Genomic DNA, 14,392 nt, shown 5'->3' on the forward strand with positions numbered 1-14,392 from the left:
GTAGAGTATGCTTTTGCAGTATTCATCTTCGTTTTCACAAGCAAGTCTTGAATATACTTTGTCTGTGACAAGAGCAAGCCACTTTCTATCCTTTTAATTTCTAAACCAAGAAAGTAAGATAGATCTCCAATATCTTTAAGTGAAAACTCTTTAAGAAGTTGAGAAATAAGAGTGGTGATGAATTCTGAACTTGAACCTGTAATAACAAGGTCATCCACATAGACTAGGATGAATACATGAACTGTTGAGGTTTTGAGAATAAAAAGTGAACTATCGGCCACTGAGTTAACAAATCCATGTTGAAGTAAAGCTGTCCTAAGCTTATCAAACCAAGCCCGAGATGCTTGCTTAAGACCATATAGGGCCTTATTCAACTTATAGACATAACCATGAAATTGAGTATTCACATATACTTCAGGTTATGTCATATACACAGTTTCTTGGAGATCACCATTTAAAAATGCATTATTGAAATCTAATTGATGGATAGTCCAATTATAGGACAAAGCAAGAGTAAGAATTACTCAAATAGTAGTAGTGTAACATCCCGTCCTGAAGTACATCGGAATTTCTAAAATTTGACCAAGGTTGATCGGATTGACCGTCGTTGACCGAGAAGGGGTAAAGTGTTGACTTTTTGTTCCTGATGAAATTTCACATTAATCGAGGTACCGTTAAAAAAGTACACGTTGTCACGAGTTCATAGACTAGTAGCACGTTGAAAACGGAGCTATGGTTTGAAAGTTATGAGCAAAACAAGTTGAGGTCCAAACTGTCCAAAGGGTGTCGAAGTTGACTTTTTGTTCATGCAAAGTTGAGCTTTGACTCATGCATGGTTGTGAAGTACTCGTCGATACGAGTTCATAGACTAGTGGCACGCTTAAATTGGACATCTGGTTAAAAAGTTATGGACATGCAAAGTTTTTCAAATACCGTAATATTTTAATATATTTTGACTTGAGTGAACAGTGTGTGCCACATGTCGTATTTTCAACCAATCCCGTGAGTGAACAGTGTCACCCACGAGTGGCTTTTATTTTGGCCAAAACATGTGAGCCGGGGAAGGAGAGAGAAAGAGGGGAGGGGAGAGAGAGAGAGAGAGAGAGAGAGAGAGCTAGAGAGAGAAACCCAACCGGCCAACCGCCATTCACCCGTTTCCGGCCACCAGAATAGTACACGCGCCACCCTAGCTTGAAGCCCACCAAAAAACCGGCTGGCCAGCCAAAAATCACGACCAATCGACTGCCGACGCGTCCGGATCGAGACTTTTTCCGACGGTGGCACCGATTACTTCAAACCCAGATTTCTCTCCATTCTAACTTTCATTTGCCTCACCGCTAGTCCCGTTGAGTTACCCATCACCAGATCTACCTTCCCACCAAAAATCATGGCCAGTGGCCACCGGACGCGCCGCCGGCGGTGGCAGATTCCGGTGACCATGGCGACTCATCTGGAAATCGACTTTCCGGCGAGTTTCCAGTTGCACCGCCTATCCTTTCCCACTAATTCAGACCCTTTTAACCCAAATCCGGTGTCCACTTTCCTCATTTCGCTACGGATTGAGAGAATCGAGGACTTGAAATCTGAGAGCTTTCCGGCGAGATTCCCGTCACCTCGGGTCCGATCTCCGGGAAGTAAAACCAGATTCGTAATTCTCGTTTCAAAAGCTTCGATTCAGTATATTACTCATAAATTTTGGTTAATGTTTGTGTTAAACCCCCCGGTACCGGATATTATTTATCCGAATAAAATATTAATTTATTTGAGTTGTGTAATATTGTTGTTCTAGGAGCACGTGTGCGTCGTGGAATTGATCCCATGGAGAATCTTGTTTGGATTGTGTGCTTGAGGTGAGTGACCCACCTTCGAAATTAATTTTCAGAGTCAAATTAATTATATTGTGATATTTTAATATTTGAATGTTTTTATTTTATGTTAATTGTTAGATAAATTGTGAATTAAATTTTGATGCCCATATTTGAATAAATTGAAATGTATGATTTTTGATAAATCATGGAAATCTAGATTTTATGATAATTTGATATTTAAAGTAATTGTAAAAGTAATATTATTTGATTTATTACGCAATTTATTTGTGAATTTATTTTGATTAATAAAAAATGCATTTATATAAATTTATGCATTGTGGAAATTATTTTATGGTATTGAGGATTTGTGGAATTAAATTATATATAAAATTCATGTGGTTTTAATATTATTTTTGGTATGAGTTGATTTTAAACATTTCAAGAAAAATATTGATTTAAGTTATGGTGCTCTCAAAATATATATTTATGCACTTAAAATATTATCTAGTTGATTTTATGATATGAGAAAAATTATATATTATTGATGGATTTATGCTGGTGTTATTAAAGAAAAATGTGGGATGGTGAATTTGAAAAATGGTATAATTCCCACGATGAATTTTGGAAAAATTGGGTACTTTAATAATAAACTTGGTTATTTATTTTAGACACACTCATACAGTACTGGTGTTCTGTACTGTATATGTGGATGAGCGCGCAAGTTATAATGTCTCCCGTGAGTTGCCATTGGACCGAGGACAAGCAAGTTCTATATGGTGCACATAAGCCGCCCCCTTCCATGGCCGGGTTGACGGTTTAAGCAACGGCACTGTCAGGATGCTGAAGCGACCGTATGCAAGTTTCTCTCTTTAACCTCCCGCCGGACAGTGCTCGGGACGCTAGGTATCGTAGGGCATCACTAGTATATAGTGTGGTGCGTCAAGTATTATTTCTCAGATATAAATTTCAAATCCTAAAGTTTTAAAGTCGTATTTGAATTAAATGTATTTAAATTGTTTTATTACCTATTTCTAATTAGTATTTTCTAAAATGTATTTATTCATATTTTATGTCACTTATTTTAAATTAATGTTTTTAAAATGCATCTTGCCATAAAAATATTATATAGATTAGTTGAATATTTCAAAATGAATATTATACTATTTTTCTACCATTTATTTTACATGATTGTTTGTAATTATTTAAATTATATTTTTTATACTGTTTATTTTGATTTATTAAATCAAATTTTACGAATTATATATTGAATTTCTCTTTTATGCTATATTTCTTTAATGCAAGTATTCTAAATTTATTTTATTATATTTCATTACATTTTATTCGTATTTGGATTATTTAATTATTTATTAAATTAATTATTTCTTAATTTTTGAGGCATAAAAGATTGGGTTTTGCGAAAATGTTTTAAAAAGGGAACCTTTCCAATAGAGTGAATGGTGAGGGTTTCGAGAGAAAATATTATTTTCAATTAATTATTATTTATTTACTTATTTATTCTTAATTAATCAAATGTGCTATAATTATCGTTACTATTATAATTGTACAGTAGATAGAGTCACTCACTGAGATGATTGGCATCTCATATTTCTAAATTTCATTCCCCTAGGTACAAGGATTGGGAGACGTTCATCGTCCGGGGCGAGCCCGACGTCTCAGTTCATTGCCGAAAGTCCAAGAAGCATTTTCTCTTTTTTTTTTCCTCTCCATCTTGTATTACTTCATCTGACATTGTATTAAAGTCATATTTATTTGTATAACGCTCTGTATACGGATTGGACAGATATTTGTTTAATTGCTTACTGATTCCCTTTTAATATTTTGAAATGCAGTAAATTTGTGAAAACAAATTGTAGCAAGATGGGAGGAATAAGGTGGTGTTTATTGGAGTGTGTTTTTTGTGCAGGGAATTTTGTGGTAAGTCTTACCCTTAAGGGAGATACTACCGGATTTTTCATTGGAAAGTTCGGTGGTGTTTCCTTGGGATCAGGGCTTATCTAGGGTTTCGGTGAGGAATTTTAGACGGGTCCTGACAAGTAGGCTTGACTACTGGACTAAAAGTTTCAAAATAATCAAAACCTAGTTTTTGATGAAATCCCTTGGCCACAAGTCTTGCTTTATACCACTGAGTTGAACCATCTGCATTATACTTAACTCTAAACACCCATTTGTTGCCAATGACATTCATGTTTGAAGAATAAGGAACTAGATTCCATGTATTATTATGTAAAAGAGCATTGTATTCAGCATCCATAGCACTTTTCCATTCTGAACTTTGCAGTGCTTCCTTGATTGTAGAAGGCTCTACTATTACGGAAGTTGAAGTTGTATGACTAATTATTTCATCTGAATCTTTCTTGGTCAAAACATACACTTTGGGCTTGACAATACCACTTTTGGAACGGGTCTGCATAAGATGTTTATTCTGCTGAACAAGTAAGCCAACATTTGGTTCAGATTCAGAAGTAGTTAAAGAATCTGACTTTTGATGTTGTAAAAAGGAGTCTAACTGATCTGCTATAGGAGTAGTAAAACCAACTTCATGTAAAGTCTTTTGTGACTGTGAACCTGTTGAGAACAAAGGTGTAGCATTGATTTCGACCAAAGGTGTATCTGAATACTGATCTGGTGGAGAAGAGGAAGTAAACTCAGCAGAAGAAGTATTGGACATAAATCCTACAGCAAAAGGAAAATCAAACTCATTAAACTCAACACTTTTTGCCACATAAAGTCTTCCAGAAGGATGCAGGCACTTATATCCCTTGTGTTCTGTAGAGTAGCCAACAAATACACACTTTGAAGTTCTAAACTGAAGTTTCTGTGTATGATATGGCCTCAGGTATGGATAACAGGCACAATCGAAGACTTTAAGAAAACCATAGTCAGGTACTTGATTATACATTTTCTGAAAAGGACTTTTATAGTCTAATACTGCTGTAGGAGTTCTGTTTATTAAATAAACTGCAGAACTAAAAGCTTTCCACCAGTACTTTAAGGTCATATAAGCTTGAGCTAACAGACTTAGACCTACTTCAGTAATGTGGCGATGCTTTCTTTCAGCTTTGCCATTTTGAGCATAAGTGTGTGGACAAGGATGTCTAAAAAGAATTCCACACTGTTGAAGATAAGGTACAAAACAACGGAATTCGCCACCCCAATCTGACTGTAAACATTTCAACTTAACACCAAACTGTCTCTCAACCATTTGATGAAAATGAACGAAGCATTTTAGTGCATCAGATTTCATTTTTAAAGGATAGATCCAAGTGTATCTGGTGTGATCATCAACAAAATGAATATAGTATTTATAACCATCTTTGGACAAGGTAGGTGCTGGACCCCACGAATCAGTATAAACCAAGTCAAGAATTCCATGACTAACAGTAGAAGATGAAGGAAAAGTTTCCCAATGTTGTTTGCCAAAACGACATGCTTCACAAAAATGAAGAATCTCTTTATTAAAGGAAGACTTATTACAAAGAGTCAACACTTTTTTGTAAAACTACAACTGAAGGATGTCCTAATCTTTGATGTAAAACATTAAAATTGTCATCTACATGCTTATTATTGTGAACAACCAAAGCATTACAAGTTTCATCAACCAAAGTATCTCTTGAACTAGATGCATCTGTCTCAGCAACATTGTTAAAAGTGAAGTGATTCCAAGAATCTGTTTGACTATTACACATTTCCAGTTGAGAAGGAACTTGAAGATTAACCTCGGCAAGTTGTTGATTACAAGAAGACTTCTGTGGAGAAACTGCAGTAGCTTTATTTTGGAATAAGGGATCAAAGATCCTGTTGTCAGCTCCTGCTTTAAGTTCAACTGACAAGTCCAATTTGTATAGTCCAGCATCAAACACTCCTTTAAGGATAATCACTCTCAGCTGCTTGTCCTTAAGCAAGCAATAGTTAGCACAGAATTCCACTATAATATTGTTATCATGAATCAACCTTAAAACACTAATTAAATTCTTAGCAATTGTAGGAACAATCAATATATCTTTAAGAAGCAATGAATAACCAGATTCACAGGGGATTATAGTATTACCAATGCCAACAATATCAATTCATTGACCATTTCCTATCAACAACTTATTCTTAACATTGTAGCTAAAGTGGTGAAGTAACACAGTGCCTGTTGCTGCTACATGGTTTGTTGCCCCACTGTCAAGATACCAATTTAGATCTCCAACCAAAAGAGGGGAAGTAAAGAGGGGAAGTAAAGAAAGCTGAATTATTCTCAGGAGGTTTGTTATCTCTTGGTAAACCAATCTGTGAAGGTGAAGCAGCCTGTGTAACTTGTCCAGGATAAGCATTCCATTGTGACATATTAGGAATAAAGGTATGACCAGGTGAAGAAACTGAACTTGGTAGCAGATATGGGGAATTTCTCAACGGTAGCCCAGCTTGATTATTGAATGATGTTTCATACTGAAAGGGTGCACCATGTCCTGAAAATTGAAGAAGATTGCCCATAGCAAATGGTTGTATGGTTGAGCTGGTGACAGGTTGGGGAGATTTTCTATGTCTAAAATAGCAAATATCAACAGTATGTCCCATAAGCTTACAAATTTGACACTAAAGTCTACCATTCCTAAATTTGTTCTTGCTTTTAAACTTGGGAACATTGAAATCATGTGGAGCATTAGAGACATGTGTTGCAAGCACAGATGAATCAGAACCATTTGTCAAGAAATTGGTACTATCATTCAAAGAATTTCTATTTTTCAAGAAGTGTTCTTGTGTGGCAGTGAACTGAGAGGTAGAGTTAGGCTTAAAGTTTGATTGTAAACCAATTTTTTCATGTAACTGTTCTGACCCAACCAGATTCATAGAAGAATTTGCAATATATGGAATAGAGTCCATCATACCAGCACAATTTTGTGTTTCAAGTCGATTTTCATAGTAAAGAAGATGTTGTTTTACCTCCTCAAAACTTGGGGGTGTTAAGCAGGTTTGAAGACTTACTATTAGCATTTCATATTCTGGACCAAGACCTCCCAAGATGTAGGAAACAAGATCTTCTTCTGAAACAGAACCCCCTCCAGTTGCCATTTGATCAGCCATAGATTTCATCTTCAAGAAGTATGTGGCTATATTATCCGATCCCTTTTTTCATATTTTGTAATTGAATTCACATCTACAGCAAACTCATTTTCGATTTGGAAGCAAAATTTAACTCAAGTACCTTCCAAATTCGACGAGAGGTCTTCAAGCCTATCACCAAACCAGCAACGGAAGGCGAAATTGCTGCAACAATCCAACCTTGAAGCAATTGATCTTGTAAAATCCAAAGTTGCTGTTCCGAAGAATAACGATTGAGAATTTCTTCATCAATTTCACACTCTAGGGCACCAATTTCTTGCATAAATGGTGGCTTATCTTTGAGGACAAATTTATCCAGCTTATGGCCTCTGAGAATCGGCAAAAATTGAAGCTTCCAGATCAAAAAATTACTTGCATCGAGCTTGAGAATTGTGCTGGGAAATGGTGTAGCTGTGATAAGATGTGTGCGCACAGGATCGGTCTCTATTGTATTGGAAGTTCTTGACTGCAGAGGATAGGAAAACTGATTCTCCATTGTTGAAGGTTTCTAATCTCTGATATTAAATTAAGAAAAGAAGTAGAAAAACAAAAAAGAAAAATTTTATTCTCTCATCACTGTTTGTTTACAGAGAAAATTATGTAAAGAAGAAAGAACAGAACAACGCGAAAGCAGAGAGCCTAACTTCTTTTTATAGCTAGCTTATACGCTGTATACTAAACACCAATGAAACAAAGACAGCTATCAAACAATATAAGAAACAAAACTAACTAAAACAAACATTAAAGATAAAACGTAAACAGTTTGTTGTTGAATTAAAAGCTTATGTAGATCTGTGTCTATTGTGAATGCTGACATGGGGAGTTGTTGCTGTTGTGGAGTCTAACATGGACTAGATACTGTATAAAACACTCCAACAATTGGCAAAAAAATGTTCTAGTTAACAGCTTAACGATAATGATGGAATTCTAAAACATAATACTATCTCCTTATTAATGCATCCAGAGTATAAACCAGACCAGAATTTCTAAATCGAAAAAGGTCGAAAAGGGATGAAGGGAAAAAGGCCAATGCTTACCTACTGTGGTTGGTTTGTTATCTTCCCTAAGAACATGTACCGTGAGTGAGGATAGGTGTGAGGGAAGATTGGGAAAAGGGGTTGTGGTGATGTGGCATGGGTTCGGATCATTGTTTGTCCTGCTAATAAGTTATGCAGGTAACCGAAGCCGCAAAGGTGAGAAAGAAAGGCCACCAAGAGAGGTAGGAAGTTGCTAGCAAAATTTAAAAGCTCCTATTGTAAGAGGGAAAAGGATCCTAGAGAAAGAGAGAGTGAGAGGGAAAAGGATCGTGTGGAGAAGAAGGAAAAGGAAATGGAATGGAGCAAAAAAAATATAAAATAAAATAAAATAAAAATAGATAAGAGAGAGAGAGAGAGAGAGAGAGAGAGAGAGAGAGAGGGGAAATTGGATGTGAAATATGGTATGTGGGATACTGGTAAGAGGGAAAGAAATTGTACATGGTTTATAGGGTAAGGGTAAAGTTGAAATATTGAAAAAAATGTGGGTAGATAAAACAATGTTTTTAAAAAAAGGGGTATTTTAATTAGGCCCCATAAAACAAGGGCATTGTCTTCGCAGTATTTCCGATCCTTTATACACCAACAATATAAGATTTCAATTACATGGTACCAACTAGGTTTAGGATGTTTTGGTATAACATCGAATATTTGTTTCAATTTTATGCTATTGAACAACTTGGAGATGTTTGATTTAAAGTGCCAAACATGTACAAAATTTGGTTCTTTAAAATTGGTATTTGTCTAATATGTGAAAGCAAAATTACAGTTTCTTTTTTTCTTTTTTGAAAATAAAGTAAAATTATAGATTAAAGAGAATTATAAAGTACGTTTGAAAAAAAAAAAAAAAGGGAAAAAAAAAGGATTTTGACTACGTACGCTGATAGAAACTCTCAACTATATATGATATGATAAATGATCCAAATAGTTAAATTTTTAAATATTACCGAATTTTTTTTTTTTTAGCAATTGATTTTTTTTTTTTTGGGTGAATATTATGGAATTTGATGATTATTGAATTTGTTTTATTACTCTTTTTCAGTTAAATGGTATAAAAAAAAAATATTAGTCAAATAGTATCTTATTACCTAATTGGCCAGTAAAGTTGATCCTCCCTCACATACATTCTGTGGCTTCAAGTCTTCTTTCCCTTAGTTTAGACTATCATTATAAATTTTATATAATAAATAAATAAATAGGACTTAATTTCTTTCCAGCAACCAACACATAATTTTCATCCCCCAAAAAAAAAAAAAAAAGTAACACATATTTATTACATAATCTAATGAAGCATACTTTAGAGTTCAATCAGTAATATTGTGTTCTTGAGATGTACAACAAAGGCTACTATTATAACTGCTTGTCTTCCTTTGAATTAATAATATTTTGAACTAAATTTGATGTATACTAAATTGGTCCCACTAAAATGCATATATCTTACTTGTTGGTTATGATCGAGGTGCTCTATATTCGTATAATTTGTTTGTCCCTTTCACAGAAGGATTCACAAGCTCTTTTCGCTTTTGAATATGAAGGATAAATTTTCATTCAACAAAATGAGGTAGTTTTTGGGTGACAAATGTGCAAAATCATTTGATTATTTGAAAACATCATTAGTTAATAGTGTAATTAAAGTACAATCCTAATTGTGTCGAGATTTGTACTCTAAAACCTACTTTCAGTGGCTTTATGGGCCAAGCAAATGTGTGTGTATGTATATATATATATATATATCTATATCTTTCCCAAAAAAAAAATGCAAATATATATATATATATATATATATATATATAAAGATATGGATCTTCTGTTTTCAATCATGTCTATTCAATACGAAATAGACACCTCAGTTAAAATGTTAACTAATATATTCATTCTCACACACTCTCTCTTTCATGCTTTTATGTCTATAACTTTCATTCTTCATTAAATATACTAACGAGGCAAGCTTTCTATGTGAATGCAAAACACCAATAGGACCCTACCTCATTAAAATTTTAAAACAAACTCTATATCATTCTTCTTTGTTCTTTATTTTTTTTGGATAATTCGCTTGCCATTATTCTCTTCTATAACTCATAGCCTTTACGTTTTTTTCCTTAATTATTATTATTTTTCGTTCTATTGTGCAGCACAATAGCAGCCATCAAAGCTTTCTTAACTAGCAGGCAGCCACCAAAGCTTCTTTCTTCTTTTGTGACTACCTATTACCTTTAAAAAAAAAAAAAAAAAGAAAAAAAAAACAATATTGTCTTCGTTTGTTTATTAGAGTTTGGATACTTCATCAGTGACTTTTGATATCAAGTAATTATTACTTTCTTCATCAATAACTTATAATATTCAATCTTGATTTTAATTTTATTTATATAATATTCAATTTCAACAGTAGAAAAGACATATAAATATTCAATTATATACTTTTTCATTTGTATGCTTCGTTTCTATTAATAGAGGGTTTAGAATGTTGACGAAGAGAGTAATAATCACTTGAAATCAAAAGATACTGATGAAGTATCCTAGTTATAATATATGGAAAAGGCACCTTTTTTTTTTTTTTTTTTTTTTTTGGTGATAAGTAGGATGATAGCGACTTGGCTAAACACAAGAGGAGAAAGAAGCTTTGATGGTTGTTGCAATGCTGCACAGTAGAAAGAAAAATACAGAAAAAAAGCTTTGATGGTTACTGCAGTGCGGCATAGTAAAAAGAAATAATTAAAAAAAAGAAAAAAAAATAATAACATAGGGTTTCCAATTGATGTTTTGCATTTACATGGAAAGCTTATCCCGTTAGTATACTTAATGAAGAGTAAAAATTACGGATGTGAAAGCATAAAAGAAAAAGCATGTGAGAATATATTAGTTGGCATTTTAAATGAGATATTTATTTTTTATTAATAAGATAAGATTGTGAATAGAATTTTGAAAATAAAAAATCTATATCCGTATATATATATATATATATATTTCGTTTGTTTGTTTCTTTAGAGACAGTCCTTTTTCAAGTTTTGAAAAAGATCAAAAATAAAATATTATGTATTCTCTCTTCATTTGAAAGCTATTTTTTTCTAACCAACATTTCAAAGTCATTTAAATAAAAAAACAACTTAAAGAATGTGCCTTCGAACTCTTCTAGTAATTGATATTTTTCCACTTCAAATTTATTTTAACTTTATCATGGATTAACCAAAAAAAAGAAACATAAATCTCCCTAGACATAAATCTCCCTAAAAGCAAAACATACAAACACTTCAATCCATTACTTTTCTGATGCAAACAATATTAGAGAACATGGTGTCCTATTCTCTGCTCTTATTAGCTTCTTTACCAACCTTCTATTTTCTAATAATTCTCTTGACAAAACTTTTCTTGTTCATACAGCTAAAAGAAACATTTTGTCTTGAATGTTGTAAAACTCAAGAGAAAATAAGTATAAAATATTTTAATCTTTGAAATAATTTGAAGTATCTATTTTAACAATTTAGATGTAAATTGTGTACATAACATCTTCTAAACAATATCATCCAAAAAAGCAATAAAAACACTTCTAAATTGTGTACATAACATCTTCTAAACAATATCATCCAAAAAAGCAATAAAAACACTTTATATGTTTTTGTTCTCACCTTTGAGAAATCATGTATATTTGCACCTTAAATATGCTTTTTGTCTTTCATATTTGGCATGACATAAATACTCCTATGGATGTCATTGTTGTTCCTTTTTTTTCTTTTTATCTATGTTATTATTGTACTAAGGATTTAAAAATTAAATAAAAAAAAACAATGTCCTCGAGATCCTATGTCGTACAATATTCATATGATACCTTAAAATGGTTTTTGTGCGTTCGAACTTCACTTGTCATTTCACCAAAAATAAAAATAAAAATAAAAAGATTAAAAAAGCATCACTTGTGAATTATCACGATGTAATTCTATATACCGTGCTTTGATTGTTATTGCTGTTATTAATTTTGCATTAAAACTTATTTAAGACCAATCGATAAGTAAGACTTTTTTAAAGTTGTGGGTTTGAATCATATTATTTTTTTTTTAATTTAAAATTATTTTAATTTTATATATATGTATATATATATATATATATATATATATAAAGGGTCATCCAATCAAAAGCACAAGAAAGCATACTATCATAACTATACCTATGCGGGAAAAAAAAAAAAAAGTGTACAAATATTAAAATTTATAAAGCCTAGTAAATATATATAGAGTTCGGCTACCATTCGGATAATCCGCATGCGGATCAAAAGAAAAAATAATGATAAACTGTTGTTTTTTTTTTTTTTTTTTATCCTAATGGTAAAATTATCCAATATATATGTAAGTATGTTTTGAAGAGAAAATATTTTCCAAACCAGTTTCAAATGTATAAAAAAAAGCATTTTTTGGAATGGAAAAATTTTAAATATGTATTTAACGTATTGCTGTATAATACAAGTAAAAAAGCATGTATTTTTTTTTTAAAAAAAGTATGTCAACTATTTTTTTCTCTTTTACTACAACATAACAAAACTTGAATAATTTTTTTATTTCATTCTTTTAATTATTCACAATTTTTTTTATATTTTTAATATATCAAATTATTATTTGTTAGAAAATATTATATATATTTATATATAGCCATTAGAAGGACCATATAAGAAATATACAAAAATCTTAAACACCTCATGAAAAATAATCTGCACAAATAACAAAAAATAATAACATGACTATTAATAAAAACATCTTGAATAATTAAATAATTTTAAGGCTTGTGTATCACATAATGTCCTTAAAGCAAATTTGCCCCTGTATAGTATTAATAAATCAAAATGTGTATCTCTTTCATGATATAATGAACTGATAAAGGTTATAAAATCTTGAAAGTTCAAACTTTTTGTACAGCGAATTTGAAATTGTCTGGACGCTATCATATTAGAACCTTATAGCCGCTAAAAAAATACTTTAGAGAATATTTTAGAAAATAAAAGAAAATGGATGTCAATTTATAAAATCCATATAGTCATTAGCGTAGCCACATCTTGGCCTTGGCCTGGGGACCACGGCCCGAAGCTTTTTAATTTTTTTGTTAATAGTTTTCTGAGATAATTAAGAAAAAAAAATCATTTAAATGTATAATTGCCCTCCTCAAATTAAAGAATTAAGTTATATATGTACATTGTATCTTTTTAAAATTTTTGTAAAGAGTTTTTCGATATAATTAAGGAAAAAATCCGCTTTAATGTATAATCGTGCTTCCTAAATTAAAGAAATAACTTAGATATGTATATAATATTATCTTTTTGTATAGTTCAAAAAAATATTTTTCTAAGAATTTATTAATGTAAATGATACATACTATTTGTTAAGAATAAGACAATATTTAAATTATAGACTTTTTTAAATAAAATTATAGACTTAATTAACTTAATTATTAGATATTGGTGTAATTATATATTAAATAATTGGTGATAACTTTCAAAAAGAAGTGATTACTGAAAAGTTTTTATATTTTTTTTATATATTACTTAATATTTCCATAACAAAATTTAATGAATATTTAATTTAATAAATATTTATAGGAACTTTTAGTATTTGTATTTCTTAAATTTCTAGTTATTCCTAATTATTATTTATTTTATTAGTGTACTCTTTTAATTATTATACTGTTTTGTTTAAATATTTGATTTTTGTTGTGTCTTATTCCATTTAACCTAATAAATAAATTTTGTAATTTATATCTGAATAATTTATGAAAAATAGAACTCATCTTTTTTTTTTTTTTATTGGTTGATCATTTAAAGAGTATTGTAACTTTTTTATCATAAAAATAGAACTCATCTAAAAAACAAACTAAAATAGATCCAATCTAAATGATATATTAGAGAATTATACAATATGTTAGTAAATATTTAATTATTAACAATGATGTAATATAATATATTCTTTTATAAAAAGGTTGATAAGTTATGACCTGACCCTTAATTTGGTCCTACTTATACATGCTTCTAAACTATTTTCTTGACTTCACCCTTTAAGCTGGGGTTACAAAAACTATAGCGGTAGTATTTATGCACCATTAAATTTAATAAATTCAAAATAATAATATTATAGATATCATAATATTTATCAATTTATTTATCAAATGAAAAAGTATTAAAATAATATTAATTAACATATTCATATAATTTAAATATAAAAAATTAATATTTAAAATGAATAAGTAAATTAAAAAATAAATTAACTAAATATTGCCATAGCGTTTGAAAAATAAATTGGTGAATAGTTTGGTAACTCTAACATTAATAAATTAAAAAAAAAACCATTTTTCCAATTTAATTTCTGTAGTGATCAATTAAGTTGCTGTTATCAATTTCATTAGTAACATTTCTCATAAAATGACCTTTAACATGGTATTAAAATCCATATTTTTCTAACATTATTATTA

General features: G+C 30.9%; 1 protein-coding gene across 3 annotated transcripts; it reads right to left on the reverse strand.

Annotated features, from left to right (window-relative positions):
- Positions 1 to 5,259: 5,259 nt before the first annotated feature.
- LOC125424101 (uncharacterized) lies at positions 5,260 to 8,310 on the reverse strand. 3 transcript variants are annotated; one of them, XM_060820201.1, is made up of 4 exons: positions 7,952 to 8,310; positions 7,018 to 7,429; positions 6,798 to 6,905; positions 5,260 to 5,713 (listed from the first exon to the last, which is right to left on the reverse strand). In XM_060820201.1, exons 2-4 carry the CDS (start codon positions 7,408 to 7,410, stop codon positions 5,300 to 5,302), a joined length of 915 nt encoding a protein of 304 aa, XP_060676184.1. In that variant the 5' UTR covers positions 7,411 to 7,429; positions 7,952 to 8,310; the 3' UTR covers positions 5,260 to 5,299. The 3 variants fall into 3 exon arrangements, with proteins under 3 accessions (XP_060676184.1, XP_060676182.1, XP_060676183.1); XM_060820199.1 differs by having other exon boundaries at positions 5,260 to 5,722; XM_060820200.1 differs by lacking the exon at positions 7,952 to 8,310 and having other exon boundaries at positions 5,260 to 5,722; positions 7,018 to 7,869.
- Positions 8,311 to 14,392: the final 6,082 nt, after the last annotated feature.

Source organism: Ziziphus jujuba, chromosome 9, assembly GCF_031755915.1.
Source record: "Ziziphus jujuba cultivar Dongzao chromosome 9, ASM3175591v1".
NCBI lineage: Eukaryota > Viridiplantae > Streptophyta > Magnoliopsida > Rosales > Rhamnaceae > Ziziphus > Ziziphus jujuba.

Bases quoted from the DNA above. Each gene is read 5' to 3' on its own strand.
- LOC125424101 (XM_060820199.1), bottom strand. From the start codon at position 7,410: ATGGAGAATCAGTTTTCCTATCCTCTGCAGTCAAGAACTTCCAATACA. The intron at 6,906-7,017 runs GTACTTGAGTTA...TACTTCTTGAAG, and splicing joins CCTCTCGTCGAATTTGGAAG to ATGAAATCTATGGCTGATCA. The intron at 5,723-6,797 runs GTAAGTCTTCAA...TGCTTGCTTAAG, and splicing joins CAGAATATGAAATGCTAATA to GACAAGCAGCTGAGAGTGAT.